General features: G+C 33.0%; 2 protein-coding genes, 1 long non-coding RNA gene and 1 pseudogene across 4 annotated transcripts in view; 2 read left to right on the top strand and 2 right to left on the bottom strand.

Moving 5' to 3' along the window:
* The window catches only part of LOC105671866 (serine protease gd-like), a 46,397-nt gene extending 41,288 nt beyond the window's left edge, over positions 1-5,109 (bottom strand). The window contains exon 1 of the mRNA XM_067359401.1: positions 5,092-5,109. The gene's annotated coding sequence lies outside the window, so the exon portion shown is untranslated. The remainder of the gene's footprint in view (positions 1-5,091) is intronic.
* A 946-nt stretch (positions 5,110-6,055) lies between these two features.
* LOC105671869 (PAX transcription activation domain interacting protein) lies at positions 6,056-13,464 on the top strand. Its single transcript, XM_012366378.2, has 10 exons — positions 6,056-6,365; positions 7,010-7,194; positions 7,452-9,790; positions 9,965-10,409; positions 10,541-10,725; positions 10,942-11,183; positions 11,285-11,554; positions 11,686-11,890; positions 12,010-12,624; positions 12,701-13,464. Exons 1-9 carry the CDS (start codon positions 6,270-6,272, stop codon positions 12,081-12,083), a joined length of 4,041 nt encoding a protein of 1,346 aa, XP_012221801.1. The 5' UTR covers positions 6,056-6,269; the 3' UTR covers positions 12,084-12,624; positions 12,701-13,464.
* Positions 13,465-14,936: 1,472 nt separating this feature from the next.
* Positions 14,937-15,115, bottom strand: LOC137001329 (U2 spliceosomal RNA; annotated as a pseudogene).
* Positions 15,116-18,274: 3,159 nt separating this feature from the next.
* On the top strand, positions 18,275-20,732 carry LOC137000991 (uncharacterized). Of its 2 annotated transcripts, XR_010891133.1 has the most exons (3): positions 18,275-19,281; positions 19,399-19,820; positions 20,221-20,732. It is a non-coding gene; the product is annotated as an uncharacterized lncRNA (long non-coding RNA). The 2 variants fall into 2 exon arrangements; XR_010891132.1 differs by lacking the exon at positions 18,275-19,281 and having other exon boundaries at positions 19,306-19,820.

Here is a 20,732-nt window from a genome sequence, read left to right as displayed (position 1 = left end):
CGTCTATTTATTTACAAGAGCAGAAATGGATAAGCTCGTGATCATACTTCCGACACGAACGAAAAGGAAAATGATGCAAGTTTCCACAAATAGAATGTAAGATAAAAATTTGTATTACTAGAAAAAACTGAAAGTATTGCAAAAGGACATTTTCAATCAATTTAGACATCAAAAAAGTTGTTTTTGTGACTTTCCTTAGTATATAATAATGTTTTGCACAGGACTTTAAATATAATGAAAAATATATATATATAATTATTTTATTTTTTTATATTTAATACGTTCTTATTTACGTTCCTCATTGACGTCATGTTTCGCACCACAGCATTGCAGCATATATTGCCATGATATCTGTTAATTAAATATTTCTGAAGGATTTTACAAAATTTACACATGCATTTCAGATATTTTACTCGCCCTGACATATCAAGGAATTTTATATGATATTAACCATAATTTTTCTTTCAAACTGACAAATATAGTCACTCACAAGTAATACTTAATCAGCAAATTTAAACACGACAGTTTCAGTACTGTATCAACGAACTACTTGGGGGTTTTCTTGAGTCAAGGCTCAAACCGGAATTGAATTAATTTATTTTATGTCTGGATTTTCATATTTAGTTATAAAAAAATGTTTTACATTTTAATGTACAATTAAACATTTTTGGTAATAATAAGCAAAAATCGATTCCAAAGTGCTCAAATATAATACACATAAATTTTCATTCTACTTATTTTTAAATTATCTTGTATGACACACACACACACACGCGCGCGCGCAAAATGTTTGACTTTCCACAAATTAAAAATTTTTAATAATTTATTTAATATCTTTTCATAAGAAATTCTTCGTACTTATAAGTACGATTATATACAAATCGAAACTTAGTTTATAGTTGTTGTGTGTAGTATAAAATTGTGTAGTATAAAATTTATCACATAATTATTTACATATAATTAATATTGAAATATTAATTACATATATAATTAATGTTGAAGACTGAAAAGCTTATAATATATTAAGTCAAGTTTTTTTTATTAAAGAAAAATCTTCCTAAACTTCTAAAAATAATTATTTAAATCTATCTCAGAAAAATTAATTATTCTGAATACATACAAATGATAATATCGTGCAAATAATAGTGATCCAAAATAAAAAATTATAAATTTGATAAATACGGGATGTACCCTCGTAGAAAGTACCATGCTAGATCCTGATGTCTAGCTAGCTCCCATCTTGACTGTCATGTTGTATCCCTATTTAATATAATAAATTTAGTTTTGACGTGGCGCGAATCAGCGTCAAACTATTTCTAGCGAGGCGCTAGAAATATACTATGTCTGACTAGAAGTAGCCTGGCGCTAGTTTACTTCAGACTACTTTTAGTCTAACAAGGGAACGTTCACAAGTGTCCCCCCCCGATTTGATTCTCCTTGAAATATGTTGTAAAACATACAATTTGAGGAGACACGTATTTTTTTATAGCTGCCCTATCTCAAATTTAAGGGGTGAAACACCCCTTTGAAAAAAAACGGTTTTTTTCTTTGTGTGTAACTATCGCCAAAACCGTAGGAGATATAAAAAAATGTTTCAAATAGAAGTTGTAGGGCTTGTAATGGGCTATATAACTGTGTAGTTGGATTTTCAAAAAATGTTATTTTTTTTAATTTACCCCCACCCCTTGTTATTATTTTTTTGAATTTCAAAATTTTTGTAATGACAAAAGTTGTAGCATTTTTTACACTGAATTCAACCATATATGATTTTATTATGTTCCGAAATCGCATCTTTCAAAAATGAGTCATCAAGTATCACATTATATGTGTCGCGCTGCATGACGCATCGTTTATATCGCACTTGTGTTGTGCAATAGTCGCAAAATGAATATAAAAATGACATACAATATGTTATCACATATTTGAGGAAGAAAAATTTACTAAAATTGTTATTAAAGCTATATATATTAAATTTAGTCACACCCGTTATAGATGTTACAATAATGATACTCTATAAAAAAATGTTTTAAACATAATGATTTTCCTCACCAAGAACATTGTATTACAGCTATATCATTGCAATCTTCAATGTCACATGTGCTTGATGTTTGTTCAAAACTAAATTCTACTGGATTTTTAAATGTTTCTGGTCTTTCATTCGTATATCCACTTTTAAACCATGAATATTTAAATAAATTTTGATATCGAGGAGATGATAACTGATTGTGTATTAAAGATTGCAATTTTATAATATTATTTCGCTGATGTAAATTTGAGAGAAGGTTACCTCATGCGTAAAGAGGGACGAGCGGCAAGAGGGGCAAATGCAGAGAGGGGCGAGCGACAAGAGGGGCAATGATGATCTCATCGGCGAACAGAAGCTATCTCAGACAGCTACTGTTTGTCGATGAGATCATCATGCTCTCCCCTTCCTTCATCGCCCCTCGCCCTCAAGCTGTTTCTAGCTCCCCCCTTACTTCATCGTCCCTCGCCCTTAACCGGTTTTACTGAGGTAACCTTCTCTCTATAGATCTTGCTTTTAGTCAGGTGCTATTCAAGGCTGGGAAAAGATCATTTCTGGCATGAAATATGACATTTCTGGCATAAAATGATGAAAGGTTAAATTTCCTACGTTATTACGTCCCCGCGACATCAGCGTCATTAAGTTTTTGTTTTAGTAAGTAGAGTCACGGAAAGCGATTGCGTCATACAGCTTCTTTTAGTTTTATCATTCTTTCTACGTATAAATTATCACATGCACCTAAAGTGCAAACATTGTATTTACTTTATTTCTTCTAAATACATTGTATTAAACACAAATAACACATATAATAGGAAAGGCTCATATATGATAACTATCAAATAATATAATAGAAAGGCATTGAGAGCTATCGTGGGATGTTAGTGCAAAATTATTTAATTTTCTTAAAGAAATTAATTTATTAGTCTACGTAAGACAGTTAATTTGTACACCGATCTCTGGTTCGAGATACTTAGAGTATACGAAAAGTTTAGTACATTGTTCTCACATATGGAGAATCATTATGTACTGATAGGAATTATTGGAAAGAAAAGAAGAGAGAGAAAAAAATATCAGGGCGCGAGTGGCTAAGCCGGGAATTGAACTCGGGTCTTCCGCTTGCCGGGCGAATGTTTTGACCATTAAACTACTCAGACCCCACGCTTCTAACATTTATCTCTCCTAGATTAGGAAATCAACAATTCTGTAGGACGAACGCGTCATAATACCCGCGTGATTTAAACACAAATAACACATATAATAGGAAAAGCTCATATATGATAACTATCAAATAATATAATAGAAAGACATTGAGAGCCGTCGTTTAAATCACGCGAGCATTAATTTATGACGCGTTGTGTGTAACTATACAACACGGAGGAATTCGGACACGATTCAGATACAAAGGATACTGTGGCAGAATAAGCACCAACATAGTTAGAAGCCGGCAATTGCTAAACAGAGGGATCGCCTGAAATTTACGATCTACATTAACCGTGAGTTCGTTCCGATACGTACCCGGTAAAAAATTTCTCATATATAATCATGTAGCATTTAATAGATTTATACAATATTTTACATAATTGTGTAAAAATATGTATAATTATACATGACGAAATATAAAACGTTATATATATATATATATATATATATATATATATATATATATATAAATGGAGCGACTGCAGTATAGAATTACATGTAAGTACTTTTTATACATACTTATATATAATGTCCACAATATTTTATATATAATTATATATGAATCTCTGTTAGTCTAATATATGATTATGTATAAGTCTTGCATCATGTATAAACATATATAAGTAAGAAGCAAATTTCAAATATAGTCATACGCAATTGTATATGATTTTGTATAAACGAGAAATTCTGGCTAATTATGTCACTTTTTCCTTAATTTTACTTAATGATTTAGAAATATTTTACTTTTCTAAAAGTTTCTATACCTTTTTCTTATCGCGCACGTGCATGCAAGAGAGGAATATAAACAAAATAAAATAAGAAAACACTATTTTACATTTATAAGAAATTTATGTTATTTATTGTATTTCTAAATAATATGAGAAAAATAAATAACATGAGATATAAATACATTTTATGAGTGATACAAATAGTTCGAAAATTAGTGCTTGGAGTATTTAAAGAAGAGATTTTTAAGAAAGGACTTTATCAAGTCACTCTTACTATATATATATATATGATGTAATGTATGTATGATTATGTACTTTATGTTTGCGCAATAAAAACACAATAAAATAAAACAAAGAAAATGTATATTTACTCATACACACCTTTATATAATCATATATAAATATATATATTTATATTTATTTACCCTAACAGCACATGTAGATACTGAGAACAATCTGAGAATATCGCAAAAGTATAATTGTAATATTCTCAGAACATTCTCAAATATACTGCGATGTACGTAGTACGTTCTAGGAATCATCGTATGTCCGCGGTACAATCTTCCATAGAATTTCGCAGGAAGATCTATAGTTTAAAGACAGTATCAAGATAGGATAAAAATGGGAATGGTGCAGTAGATCACATATACATGCACACATTTACACAGCCAAGTGCTGAAACGCGCGCGCGTTTATATATTGTATAGGATAATTTAGATTAGGTTAATTAATCAGTCAATTTCTTATTAATTGATATTTTTATTTCAAAATTACGACTGTAAGCGTAAAAATATTTACATAAAACTTACAATATAAAATAAAGTTCTAGAAGCCTAAGCTAGAGAACTTCAAAGGAACGATACTGCGAACTGAAAACAGTTTTATGTTAAATCATCTTTTTAAGACATTGTTTAAAAAATAATTAAGAAAATGTATTGTATATTTAACCAAGAACCAAAGAGGTGAGAGGCAATTATAATGCAAGTTTACGAACATAACCTTAAAATATTTTAAGCAAAATAATTTAACAAGTACATAAAAAATAATAAAAATATTACAAAAATCATATACAAACACTATCTAGCTCTTACACTTTATTCACTATTTTGTGAAATAAAACTTAAAGGAAAAAATGATTACCTTCAATATCAGTAAAATCTCGGATACGTGGTGTTGCGTGGTGTCACTTGATGCCAGGCAAGCGGGGAAAGGAATTACATATGTAAATGGCGCAGGTTAGTGCTGGTTTCGTCAAACCTGAGATTATACGCGCGCGATAGAAGTGCGTACGTATCACTTCCGTACGTTTGAGTCAAACCTGAGATTATACGTGTGCGAAAGAAAACCGAATAATACTGCAAAAAATATTATAGGATTGATCTCAGTATTTAACGGATAATCACAGTAGAATGAGTATGAAAATGGGATGATACGCAGAATATCGTGTGCTGTTAGGGTATATATAGGTGTATCTATTTATGTATGGACAAATTCGGTATATAATTTTGTATAATTAGATATGTACTATTTTTGTCTAATTATGTATGAAAAATTTTTTACCGGAGCTAAAATTGTGGCAAAAGAATTTTTTCAATCAATGTTATGCTTTGATTATTTTGTACGCAATAGACTAAGTAAAAAAGCAATGAGTTTGCAAGTCTTAGGTATCTGTATTTTATTGATAATAAATTCTACTCTTGTGTATATTTTATTATTATTGTGAATCAATATAAGTTATTTTAATATACACGTAATATTTAAAGATACATGGTCGGTCTTGCGCTGCGCGTGAACTTGGCGCGAGACACTACCGTGTCTCTTGATCAACAATTTATATACATATATATATATATATATATATATATATATATATATATATATATATATATATGCATACGCAAACTAGAAATGTATGATAAGCGGGCGCTCGCTAGCCTTACTATGCTACTATCTTTTTCCGCAAGAATCTCGAAAGCATTTTCAACTAATCTCGCATCTCGACAGAGCATTTACAGAGAGACAAGGAAGTGTCTGTCCTTGTCCGGAGTTTCTTAGTTTTCCCGCATGAGGTCACCAAAATCCAGTCCGGACTCTTGTTCACTCTTGACCCTTAACGCAGGCGCACGGTCAGACGTAGTCAAACGCTGATGTAGCGCTCCAAAGCTTGGTACATAACCTACAGTCATAATAATAACAAAAGCGTCGCGACAAACTTTTGTCGTTAAATACTGTAAAATCATATTTAGCTCACGATTTTGCGTGCTATTGGAATGTGGAAAACATAAGTTTTTGTAGCAAGTATTATCGAAATTGGCAAGATGGGCGACATACGGGCTGGTTTGGATGACTTGAAGCTTGACGGTGCTCTGTTTGCCAACGTTAAATACTACGTCAGCGGTAAAGGCGATCCCAAGGTGCGATACTTGCTCATTTCCTGCGTTTTCATGTTACTGATAGATTGAAGGATCGAATAATCGCAAAATTTGTTGCATCGCAGTTATCGATATTCTCAAAAATTATGATTTTCAACTTTTTATTTTGAAACTGATTACATATTGATTATTAACGAAAGTTGTGATTTAAAAGATGTTACAGTGACAATCATTGTCATTTTTTCTATCAAACACTCTAAAATCAGATAAAGATTTATATTTAACACCTATGTTAACAAATTCGTTTTTTTTCTTGTAACAACTAGTTTAAAAATTTTTGAAGTTATAGTATTGGATATATTCACATGTCATAGTTATCATTCATCTTTTAAAGGCATTTATGTGGCTATGATTATTGATATGAATAATCCAGATATTTAAATTAATAAATACAAACAAGAGGGATATTAAGCAATGCATGTTGTAAATGCTAATAGTTATACACACTACACTAATAATTTTAACATACTACAAAATATTTAATTAGATAATTAATTTTGCTATGAGCAATATATGTATTTTGTTTATACATTTTGATAAAACTGCAATATGATACAATTAGAGAAGTAATAGCATCAAAAAATATTGTTTATTAATTAAATACAATATTCTTGAACTATTTACAGATTTTGAATTTGCTGCAAGAAGGTCGGGCTGAAAGAACCAATTATTTTAGTGATTTTGTTACACACTTGATAGCAGGTTATGAAGCATCTGAAAGTGATATTTCTGCAGCAAAGGATTTGTATGAAATTCCAGCAGTTACACAAAATTGGATCTTGTATTCTGTTAAATGTAACAAACTTCTACCGTATCCTTTTATAAAAATATATATTTTTAATATTAATATTTTATTTACACAAAGAATTCCGCACGATTTAAGTATTGGTAAGCACTAAAATTTCTTAATTCTTACATTTTTTTAAAGAGTAAAATGTTTAGCGTTACTAAGCATTGATGATAATTAAAATCTTTCATTTAAAGAATTTAAGAAAAGTTGATGAGAATTAGCTGTTTTTATTATATTTTCGTTCCAAAGTACATTTTCTTAATGAATTTATTAAACAGAACGCAATATTTTTCACCAGAAGAGAATCAATTATTTTCAAATATATGCGTGTGTTTATCTCAGATAAATCGAGCAGACAGTAAGTCTCTCTGGGCAATGATAACGTTTCAAGGCGGCAAATGTCAGCTACAATTAGATCGATATTGCACTCATTTGATTACGGGAAAAGCAAGCGGAGTAAAGTATGAAACTGCCATGAAACATCACATCAATATCGTAACGCCTGATTGGATAGTAGAATGTTGCAAGAAAGGTACTCTCATTAGCGAAGTGGAATACCATCCCAGACTGCTAGTGTCTCCAAATAGTTCGACAGCTATGATCACTGGTTTTATGGACGAAGACACTGATAATAGCATTACGCAAGAGGAGCAGGACAGGACTAAGGCCATGTTAGAACAACTCAAACAACGCATGCCGTGGAATCAGCCAAGTCCGCCTGTATCGTCGAGTGCTTCGCAAAATCTTGGTACAACTAACACAGTGACCGTTCCTTATTCTACGAATGGACAGAATACTGTGAATGTACAACCGCAACTGCCACGATCAGTTTCCTCGACTAATTTAAGCATTTCCACAGTTGTTCCATCGGCTTCCGATCAGAATGTTGTAAGTCAAGCCAATTGGCTTTCACAAGCATCTCAACAAAATAACATTTCTCAACAGATGAAAGCTGTGTCAACACAACAGCAAGAATTATCCCCGCAACAACAACAAATAAACATGCAACACCAATTGATACAACAGCAACAACAGCAATTGACGCAACAACAACTCACGCATCAACAACAACAGCCGTCATACAATCAACAACTCCTGAATCAACAGCAATCCCCTCAGGTACAATCAGCACAACAGCAGCAGTTAATAGGGCAACAACCATCAATGATTACGCAACAGCAACAAATAAACTCGCAGCTACCGCAACATCAGTTAACTACGCAACAACAACTATTAACATCGCAGCAAAAGCAACTTAATCAACATCAAATTATTCAGCAACAACAATTACAAACGCAACAGTCACATTTGACACAGCAACAGCCACAAGTGCAATTAGCGACTCAACAGCAAATAGTAATGCAGCAACTACCATCTCAACAACAACAAATTTCAAGCCAACATCAATTGACCCAGCAGCAAACTCCACCGCAACAACTTACTCCTGAGCAAAGACAACTCATTTTGTTGCAACAGCAGCAGCAACAACAACAGCAGCAAAAGATACAACAGATTTCACAGCAATTGCAACAATCTGCGCCACAGAGTACCCAACAGTTTGTTATAAGAGATGGCCAGCTGCAACAACAGCCACAGAATCAACAATTAATCGGACCGAATCAGCAAGGATTTATCGTGCAACGAGACTCGCAATGGCAGCAACAACAATATCATTTACAATTGCAGAGACAGCAACAACAGATCGGTCCTCAGAGATCCGGAGGTCAATGGAACCAGCAGCCGTCTCAACTTCCTAGACAATTGATTCATTTGGACGCGCAGACGCATCAACAGTTGCAACAAATGGACCCGCAACAACGAGCTCAGTTTATCCAGAAAATTCAGAAACAGCGGAATTTACAGATATTGCAGAGACAAATGCAGGGTCGTCAGGCACAACAAGGTCCGCACATTGCTGTTATAAGGAGTTCTGGTAAACCGGTACAACCAGGCAGTCTACAATGGGTTCAACAGGCTCGACCGCAGATGATGGGACCGCAACTTGCGCAAAATTCTGGACAGAAACCAGTGCATCCTGGGGTACAACCACCAGCGTTAACTCCGATAAATTCTTCCAATCAGGTCATTGTACCAACTGGTCAGACTGTTCAGGGTCTGCAAACATCACAAACAGGACAGACATTCCAACAGGGACAATTAACAACTCAGCAACTAGCGCAGTTGCATATAAAGCAGCAACATATGGCCAGATTGCAGCAGTTGCAACATTTGCAACAGCAACAACAGCAGCAACAGCAACAACAGCAAGGCGCGCAACAGGAACCATCATTAACGTCTCTATCGAATAACGCGCAGATTCCGCCGGATCAGCAACTCGTCGTAAATGCTAAAACAAAAACTGCATTGGCTAACATGCTAACTAACAGATTACAAAGTGGTGCTACTGAAGGTAGCGCAGCTGGCCAATTAAGATTGATGACTGCGCAGCACAGACCTCCGCCTCCTCCTTCGCAAGATCCGCAACTCTTGGCTTATCAAAGGAGAACTCTGGGAAATATAACAAACAGTGCATCATCAGGAGCATCTATAAAGATGCAATATACGCCAGTCATGACACAAAAATTCGAATTTTTTGGTCACAATCCACAATTGGCATGTACGTGTCTATTTTTTACTATTACTGTTATCATTATAACATTAATAGAAATAAATTGTATATGTAATTGTATTCTCAAGTTTAACAATGTCGAGTTGTTCCAATTTTACATTTATATCTGTTATATTATATGACCGACAATATTTACTTACGGGAGAATATTTGTATTTTCAGTGCCGTCAGGTCTATTCATGTTAGGATGCATTTTCGTCATTGTCGAATACGATGTGCAGCGTCCAAATCAAGTATTAATTTGGAAACAAATTATTGAGAGACACGGTGGCGAAGTAGAGTCACAATATTGCACCCGTGCGACGCACGTGTTAGCTATTACGCAAAAACATCCGATAGTGGTGCAAGCGTTACGCGAAGGAAAGCGTTGCGTCAGCGCGCATTGGCTTTCTGATATTGTTAGTATGCAACACGTGAAACCACCTTGGCATCCTCTGCACTTTCCCACGCCATTCAGTTTAACCGAACTTCCTTGTGCTAAGCAAATTATATCGCTATCCGGATTCGAAGGAGAAGAACGAGCAAATGTCCAATATATGTTGGAAACTTTGGGTGCCAAGTATACAAACTACTTCTCTAAACACAATACTCATCTTGTTTCTAGAAGGTATTTGATCAATATTTTTGTCTATAACTTAACTATATTTTAAATTGATTTTTCATTGATTATTCATCTATATTGTTACATATTTCGATTTGTAATGTCATAAGATGAATACATATCTAAATAAACTTTAGGTCTGATGGACAGAAGTATAAAAAAGCACGCGAATGGCAAACTACCGTTGTGAACGCACAGTGGTTGTCAGACTTGCTTTGCGGACAAATGAATGCTTTGCATCAGTTTGAGGCTCCAAAGTATCAACAGTTTAGTCTGAGTAATCCTTTCAGACTAGATTATTCACTAGTGGCTCATCTTATGGGTATAATATACACTTATACATTATATACATTATATACATTTTAAAGGTTAAAAAAAGTCTCTCTCTCTCTCTCTTTCTCTCTCTCTCTCTCTCTCTCTCTCTCTCTTTCTCTCCTCCCTCTCCCCTCTCTCTTACTCTCTCATTATTTGCACATGACTGCATATATTATACATGATATAGTTCCGTGTGAAGTTACATTCTATGCGTCTTTTTTAGGTGCTTGGAAAATGCCAATAAACATTACTCAAGAATCATACAACAAAATAAAACAAGTTGACCAGACTCCAAATTCAATCAGAAAATACAAAAAGCCACGATTAGATGGGCCATTGTTAAATAAAGATCCTCATCTTTTGGGTCTGGATGAACCGATTGTTGTTAGCAATCCTGACCCTCCACCACTCGAGAAACAGCCGAGAATACTATTTTCTGGCATAAACCCCAGAAAGCATGCCAAGGTATTAATTATATTTATTTATTTATGTGTAATACAGAAATTTCAATTACACATTGCTACACTATGTATATGATTTTGTACTAAAGTCTATACAATTTTCAGAGAATTCGAGAATTAGGAGGTGCTTTGGCTGCTAGTTGGCGAGATGCTACTCATCTTATAATGTTAACACCGTTACGAACTGTAAAACTATTATGTTGTTTATCACGATGTAAATTTATTGTCAGTTTGCAATGGTTACTTGATTGCTCTACAAAAAATACCTTTGTGGACGAAAGTGCATACATGCTCGGTGATCCAGAATTCGAGAAAAACTTTAATTGCAATATTGAGAAAGCTTTAGCGAGTCCCAATCGAGGAACAGTACTTACGGTAATAAATTAGATATACAGAGAAAATTTTAATTGTATATAAAAATATTAGTATAATATTCCATTTCTAATTGTAAACAAAAATTATGGTCGTTTCTAACGTCTTTCCATTTTTACTTTATTTTCATATAGGGAAAAATATTTTATGTAACACCAAGTGTGATACCATCTCTTTCGGCAATCGCGGAAATAATAGAAAGTGCAGGAGGCACAATGGAAAAGTCGCGTAGATCGATCGCGCAGATACAAGAAATGAATGCTGGGAAATTGAGTTATATTATCGTAACCCATGAGAACGATCTTCATCTTCTTTCTGACGTTCTACGTGCAAATATAAGTAAGTAATCACGAAACAACTTGATAATATTTTACAAGTTTATTGCACAAAGAAAGCTTAAAGTTAAACTAAGTAAATATGAAACACGTTAAAAAAGTTATTTTTTTCGACAATTACAGGTGTGTACAGTGCGGAAATTGTATTAAGCGCAGTTGCACGACAATACTTCCAACCTGACACGAGTCAAGTCTAAAATATATGCAAGCTATACTTCACTGTATTTCTATCTCTCTTATGGGCCTATCAAGTCCTTAATGAGTTATTTTCGAAATGCAAACTTTTGCTTAACTTCTGCAATGAGACAATAAAAAATATAATTTTACGATACAAAAAGAAATTATTTTTATACGCCTACACTTGTATATGATCATTATCTTTTCAGTTGTAATACATATATATTATTAAAAAGTATAGTACCGGATAAAAGTTGAGGTACATTTCATATTTTTTACATTTCATACATTTCGAAAGCGATTTAGGCTCTGCTAATATGATTTCCGTATAATAAAATAACAATTGTTTTCTTAATTTATTATATTCAACTGGAGAGAATGTTTATTTTGGTTCTGGTATCAAAAAGTACCTTTTTTGCATTTCTCTTCTATGCATATACCACCTAACTTCAACGTTGCCTCACTGCACACAATCAAGATGACTCGACTGTTGTGTAACAACCGCTCTCAGTATAAATAAATTTTTCAACAATATTAACTGTCATCATACCTATAAATTAGGTAAGTGGTGAAATATTTCAATTAATGCTTAATCATACTTTGTAAGTATTAGTAATTTACCTTATTTGTTATTTAGGATGGCTTTTAGGGCATAGCTAACAAAATTATAAATCTAGAGATAAGAATTGAAGTTAACATTTGCACAAAGCAGATTACTCTAACCGACATATCGTTACCTGTCAACGGAAAATCCGAACATCCAGTGCATCTTGTTATTAAATGTTATCCCTGATGTGTCCAAACTTTTGGCCGATATGGTGTATGTATGCAACACATATATCTTTCTACATTTATAGTAACAAATCATGGAGAAGCTGTAATACTCCAGATTTACTCCATGAGAACAATATTTCTCAATTTTTGATCAAATCTAAAATAATAAGTGAAAAATTCATAAATATCACTCTATAATTCTCAATTATTGATCAATAAATAGGATCTAAAATCTCAATTGTCAATGATCAATTATTGGTCTCATATGGACGTATCTCGAGCAATTGTTGCCTTATAACAAAAATAAATTAATTTTTTAAATATATATCAAATATTATACTTGTTAAATTATAACATTTGAAAAATAAAAAGGCAACTTTATATCAATTATATAAATCTTTCAACTATCTTTCAACCAATATAAAAACTATTTGTGTCTATATTTACTCAATAAATATTCAATTCTCTATTGAGTTTTTTGAACTTAGCTGTATACAATTGCGCATGACGATCGTTACACAATACTTGTAGCTCGGATCGAGTTGTAAATATACAATTTATAATGTTCAGCAATCTTGAAATTTGTTTATACATATAAGTATGTTTCAAAATAAAATTCTAAAATAACTCTTTGTATATTATTTATATAAAGCAAACATACTCAGCATCAGTAAAATGCTAGTAGTATGCCAGCAAAATACCAGCAAAATTAATCATGAATTTACAGCAGATTCCGCTCCGCTGCGTTCTTAGTAAAAGTTTTGTTTTTGCCAGAACGATGTGCCAACACAGTGTGACAGCAGAAATCGAGTATGATTTGCCGTCACGATGTGGCAGCAGAAACACAGCAGAAATGAAGCAGGATCTGTTTTATCAGCTAATGACAGCAAAAATACAGCAAAAAATTCATAAACTTCTTAATTCATTATGAATTATTGTAAGTCGGGAATCGAATCCAAGTTTTCCACTTGCCAGATAAATGTTTTTACTACTAAACTACTCTCAAATAGACAGATATGCCGAACATTAAAAAAAAATTCAATCCGCATGTAATGACCCAGTCAGCAAAATGTTAGCAGTCTGCCGACAGTTTGCGAACAGATTCGAGCAGAATATTGCAGCAGATTGGCATCAACTGCATTAAGCTTCTGTTCTGCCGACAGAATCTGTCGACATAAGCTGACAGCAGATTGTCGGCAGAAATCGAGCAGAACCTACGCAATGCAGTTTGATATCAGATTGGCGGCAGAAATCGAACAGGATCTGCGTAGTACAATTTGATGTCAAATTGTCGGCAGAAATCGAGCAGGACTTGCCGTCAATTTAAATGGAATAGCGGTATTTAAATGCTTCATTAATTTACATTGCTCGTTTCGCTTATTAAAAGGTAGTAAATGAGGTATGCAATATACTCAACAGTGATGAGCAATATTAAATACTTACTTGCGGCTTGCTGAAACGTTGCACTTTATTTAGCTGAAGTGTAAAAATTTTAGCAAACATACCTCCCAATATTGAAAAACTTGTTGATGAGAAACAGAGCCAAATATCTTATTAATTAAACAGCAGCTACATATTTAATTCCTTCTGATAAAAAAAATATACATATATACATATACCTGTGTATACATAATTAAAAGTATTAAAAACACAAATAACACATATAATGGAAGGCTCATATATGATAACTATCAAATAATATAATAGAAAGGCATTGAGAGCTATCGTGGGATGTTAGTGCAAAATTATTTAATTTTTCTTAAAGAAATTAATTTATTAGAAAAATTAGTATATAAGAAAAATTAAATAATTTCGCACTAACATCTCGCGACGACTCTCAATGCTTTTTTAAAAGTATTACTAATAAAAAGTGAATCAAATTTTAAAAAGTTTTATTGTCGAAAATAACGGATTCCACCCTATAAATTGAATTTTTTTTATTGATATATTTAAGTATTTAATATTGCGTTCGTTGCGGCCCGTATGGAATATTAGGTTTTCAATTTTGGCACACTGCAGAACAAGGGTTGCTCATCACTGCAATATAATATTTATATGTTTACTTTATTGTGACAAAAAAAATACTTATGTTTTAATAAATTTATTAGGCCAAATCTCGAAATTACTGCAATTTTGGGTCGACATGCGGCAGAGCTGGAGCACGCTCCTCCGTCCAGTTTCAAAAATTAGTTTAATATTTTGAATCTCCTATGGGGATTGTATCAGATATTAAGCTAATAAGAACAGAGCTATAGCTCGCTTTCGGCAGAATGGCGAACTCCCATCTTGTTGGCAATAATTGTTTGTGAGTGACCTTCATCCAGAAGCGTCAAGATTCGTGATACGTCGGTATCCGTTAGATAACGCCGTGGCATCTTCGCGAAAATACAGCCGAGAAGTGAGTTAAAAACTCGCAATGAAAAGTCGTAAGCTCGTCTGAGAAAGAGGTGAAGTGTACATCAACCACCGCAGGAGTCCTAGCACGTCTATTGCGAAGATCCGCACGCACGCGCGCGCGAAGCGTAAATCCGATCAACAACCTCCTCGTGGTACGCTTTGGGTAACGCTAATGCCGACGGTAATCTGCCGTGTTATTGTATTGAAAATCATATCGGAAATTTGACTTCTTATCGTGGAAATAACCAAGCAAGGATCAATGATCAGATGGAAAATGTTTCGAATTTTTGCGTTATTGGCATTTTTGGGGCGAAATAAAGGATTTTTAGTCATTTTTGTACGTTAACGTAACTTACGAACTTCAGAACACTAGGAAAGAAAAATCCAGCGCTCTCGGGATTTTGCGTGGTTACTGGGCATACCTTTAACTAAAATAAAACGTGGACACTAAGAGGTTTCAATCATTTTTCAAGTGCCGCCCAGGTGAATGAAAAAAGAGAAAAACGCGATTTTTAACACGTTTTTACAATCGATATATCGAAATAAAAAAAATGTTAGATCGAAATTCTGAAGAGAGCGTCTTATAGGGAAGACTTTGAACTTTCCAAAAAGCCCATGGTAAATGTTGTACGACAATTTGTTCCGGAGCTACGGATGTTTAAAGTTGAAGGTACCAATTTTGCTTTAACCGCCAATAACTCGGTCAAAAAAAATCGCACAGCATTCACTAAAAAAACAAATTGTTAAGAATTGTGTGAGCTTTAACGTCGTGGAATCGATTTTTGACAAAAAAAATTTTTCTGGTCCATGCACGTTGCCCAATTTGGGGAAATTTTTTTCATTTCCGGATTGGTCCGTTCAATGGAGAATAAGGCCGGCGTCACATAGAACCCGTAATCCGTAATCCGCACCGAAAGTCCGCAAAAGTTACTAGGGATTGCGTCCGTAACGTTACGTGTGTTTTATCTCCTTGTGTCCCATGGAGCCGTAATTCCATGAAATTTCCGTAAAAGTTACTAAAAGTTACTAGTTATTACTAGTAATGCTTTTTTTAATTTTATTTATTTAACTAAATTTGACGATTTAATTAAAATTTTTGTTAAAATTATAATATATTCTGTAGTTTTCTTATGAATAAAATACAAATAAACAATTATAATTTGTTAAATAAAAAATAGTAATACCGTTACGTGTGTATTTACGGCTCCATGGGACACAAGGAGAAAAAACATACGTAACGTTACGGACGCAATCCCTAGTAACTTTTGCGGACTTCCGGTGCGGATTACGGATTACGGGTTCTATGTGACGCCAGCCTAACTCAGTTAAAAATGATGATACGGGAGTTTTCTTCGAAGATTCAGAAACTAGAAGATTCAGGGTGTCGTCACATACAGCCCGTAATCCGTAATCCGCACCGGAAGTCCGCAAAAGTTACTAGGTATTTCGTCTGTAACGTTACGTGTGTTTTTATCTCCTTGTGTCCCATGGAGCCGTAATTCCATGAAATTTCCGTAAAAATTACTGCAAGTTACTAGTTATTACTAGTAATGCTTTTTCTAATTTTATTTATTTAACTAAATTTGACGATTTAATTGCAACTTTTGTTAAAATCATAATATATTCTGTAGTTTTCTTATGAATAAAACACAAATAAACAATTATAATCTGTTAAATAAAAAATAGTACTACCGTACATCTGTATTTACGGCTCCACGGGACACAAGGAGATAAAAAATACGTAACGTTACGGACGAAATACCTAGTAACTTTTACGGACTTCCGGTGCGGATTACAGATTACGGGCTGTATGTGACGGCACCCTCAAGCTTCAAAACGCTTTTTTAAAATATTTTTTTTTGTCCATTTTTCGCGGAGATGCAGCCGCTCAAAAAACACCCAAAAATCGACCCGAAATTTTATATCTCTTAATTTTGACGCGTAGTGTATATATAATTTGATCTGATCCCACACGGAACATAATATCCAATGGACGTCCATATAATCTCCATAACTCCATACTACATCTATCTCTACGATGGATATTGGGTAGATTTCTATTAGAAATCCATATTATTTCCATGATAAATGACGATATAAATCCATCATAAATGTCTATTAAGCCTTGTGTCCACGATGCTAGAACTCAATCCGAGATCTCGGTCCGAGTCCTCGAACAATAATATTTATACTTGGCTGAATATAGTTAGCGTTGTAATCGAGTTACGATTCTTTACGATGATTTTCTGATCTATGTTATATTGCCAAGTTGGTTTATAGATATCATCAAGTGATGCACTGCTTGATTTCGAATGTTTTATTTTATTTAGATGGTCCAGATATTGTGATCTTAAATTGTTAATTTTTTTTTTGCAATTTCAGTTGTTAGTGGTTGTCCCGTTAATTCTTTGTACTAATTACAGATTATCTGTAAAGCTTGATCTCGTTTCATACGATTATGATAATCAACACTTTTTGTAACATATAAACAAGAATGTTGTTGATATAACATTAATAAAATTTTAACATTTTCCTTATTATCCATTTTTTATTATAAAAAAAGTTTTTTCTGAAAATCAATTTTATATATTATTATACTTTTCTTGAAAAATAATATGTATATATAGGTTATAATATATTTTTAATGTCTAATTTAATCTGCATTAAAACTAATAATAACTACTTATGTAAATCTTATTAATTATTAATCTTATTAATTTATTTTATTTAAGAATTATATTTCTCTTATTTTTTCAATTCTATAATTACTTACTAAAATATTATTTATATTGTTCACAGTGGGTGTTTACGATAATTCAAGTTCGAGTTAGTTTCACTAGGACCGAAAAATGAGATAGACATAACCATCTAGAATCTTTATGATTTATGACAACTCAACGCTGTCTTGTATTGCTTGAGTTAAATTAATTGAATTTGTTGAGTTTATAGAGCAAATTTTATTGTAATAAAAAAAGGTTAACTGCAAATCAGTCTATGAAAGAAACAAATAATGTTGGTATGTATGTTGGTATACCTCTTTAATAGATATAATTATATATATATGTATATAATTATATTTATTAAACTCAACAAATTCAATGAATTTAACTCAAGCAATACAAGACAGCGTTGAGTTGTCATGAATCATAAAGGTTCTAGATGGTTATGTATATCTCATTGTCGGTCCTAGTGAAACTAACTCGAACTTGAATTATCGTAAACACCCAGGGCCTGTTCGTTTTAGTTGCACTGGGGCAGCTCTGGGTTTGCTCTAAACAAGATAATACAGGACAAACTATTTATCTGTCCTGTATTATCCTGTGTAGAGCAGACCCAGAGCAGCCCCAGTGTAGCTAAAACGAACAAGCCCCCAGTATCTCGTATCACTATAAGTATCTTATATTTTGTCTTGACAGATAGTAAAAGAAACTAGTAAAATCTAACAACTCGCAATAACTCGTACCGAAAAATGGGACGCAACGCATTTTTTCGTTCGAGCTTCTTATTCGAGTTTTGCATCCAAGTTCAGTGTGTACATGATCCGAGTTCTAGTAACTTTCCCTCGGTCCGAGATCTCGGACCGAGTTCTAGCCATAGAACTTATAGTAAATGGAAGAGGAATACGGGGTGACGAGCTGTGAGCAAGATCTAAAGGACAGAAGTATCTTTTTGTCCTACTCAATGACTATTCTTCTCTATGCGCATGACCAAGTTCCACCAATCAAAATTTCAGATTTTAGAACAACACATGATCGTAATATTTTCATCAATTTTCACAGTTTTTTGTGATTTGTTGTTTTCTGTGTACGAGATCGTTAATTTTAAATGTAAAATGGTTCGATATTGTGTTTTATGTGGTAATCGTGACAAAACAGTATAGCCGAGAGCACAAGCTTTTACATAAAGCATAACGCATAAGCATAAGGAAATTGATTGGTCTATATATAAGCATAAGCAAATGCATAAGGAAATGGACCAATCAATTTCCTTATGCTTATGCGTTATGCTTTATGCAAAAGTCTGTGCTCCGGCCATATCTTATCACAAGTAAGTAAATGTATTTCACAGCTTCTAATATTAATAATAACAGCTTCTAATAAATACATGTGTTTTATGCTTGCATGATATTTTAGGTTAAATAAAATTACATTCCAATTTTTGCAGATTTCCAAATAATGTGCAAATAAGACCAGAATGGCTAAAATTTTGTAATTTTGATGAAGTTGTTCTCAAAACTTCCACTTTTTTATGCTCAAATCACTTCACAGAAAAAGATTATCTTCTCACAACAAAAAATAAAGTTTTAAAAAATAGAAGCATACCATCTATTTACTATATCAAAAGTAGAAAAAGATATGTACATGAAAAGACAAACTGTATTATGTAAAACAAATTATTTGATTTAGTTATATATATAAAACATAATTTTAGGAGCCATAATGATAAAGATTGCAAACATGAGGAAATTGATATAAAACGGAACAAAATGGTAAATATCTGTGAAGAGGAAGCATATACTTCAATTCAACATATAGCTGATGAAAATTTGAATGAACTAATTCCAGATGAAGAAGAAATTCATCACAGTGAGTTTTTTAAATGTGTCATGATTTATGAAGTATCACTTTAACATTTCATATTCACAAGTAAAATCTTAAATCTGCATTGGACTATGCATCTTGTTGCAGCAATTCGCAAGTGATTTAGTAAATTACTAAAAATGAACCATACAACACATAAGGTCTGTTTTTTATAGCTAAACTGGCTGCACTAGTTCAGAGTTTATCTTTCTCCTTCCAATGTGGAAGGAAAAAGATAAACTCTGAACTAGTACAGCCAGTTCAGCTATAAAGAACAGACCTATAGTGTATACTAGTAATTTATTAGATCGCTTGTGAATTGCTGCAACAAGTTGCATAATCTGATGCAAGCTTTAATTATTCATTACATGAGAAAATAGTTTCACTAATTATTATTATTTATCAGGTACCATTGATGTAGTTTCATTGATAAATGTAACTCCTCCAAACTCTCCACGTTATAATGAACCACGTTATATTGGTGATATTAAGATACCACATTTAGCTACACCACGAAGAGCTAAGAGAGCTTTTAATTTAGCAAAGCTGGTAGTAAAGAAACAAAGAAGACAAATTTTAACATTACAACAAACTACTGGTAGATTGAAAAAGCGTCTTAAAACTATAAAAGACTTAATAGATCACCTCAAGAAGAAGAATTTCATATCAGATAATGCTGTCGATTGCTTAATGGTACATTTTGGACAGTATTCATAATCCGTTCTTATATTTAAGATTGTTTTAAATATGATCTTAAAATGCTATGAATCGATTAAAAAGTCATATTAGTATCTTAAGACAGTATTTAAGATAATCTAAGAATAAAAATGGACTATGAATACAACCTTTGAAAAAATTGTATATAGTAATAAGATTAATTTTCAGTGCACAAGCGTAATAAAATAATGTAATCACGTA

This window comes from Linepithema humile, chromosome 7, assembly GCF_040581485.1.
Source record: "Linepithema humile isolate Giens D197 chromosome 7, Lhum_UNIL_v1.0, whole genome shotgun sequence".
Classification (NCBI taxonomy): Eukaryota; Metazoa; Arthropoda; class Insecta; order Hymenoptera; family Formicidae; genus Linepithema; species Linepithema humile.
The sequence above is the reverse complement of the archived record's forward strand: the minus strand, read 5'-3'. Positions and strand labels throughout refer to the sequence as shown.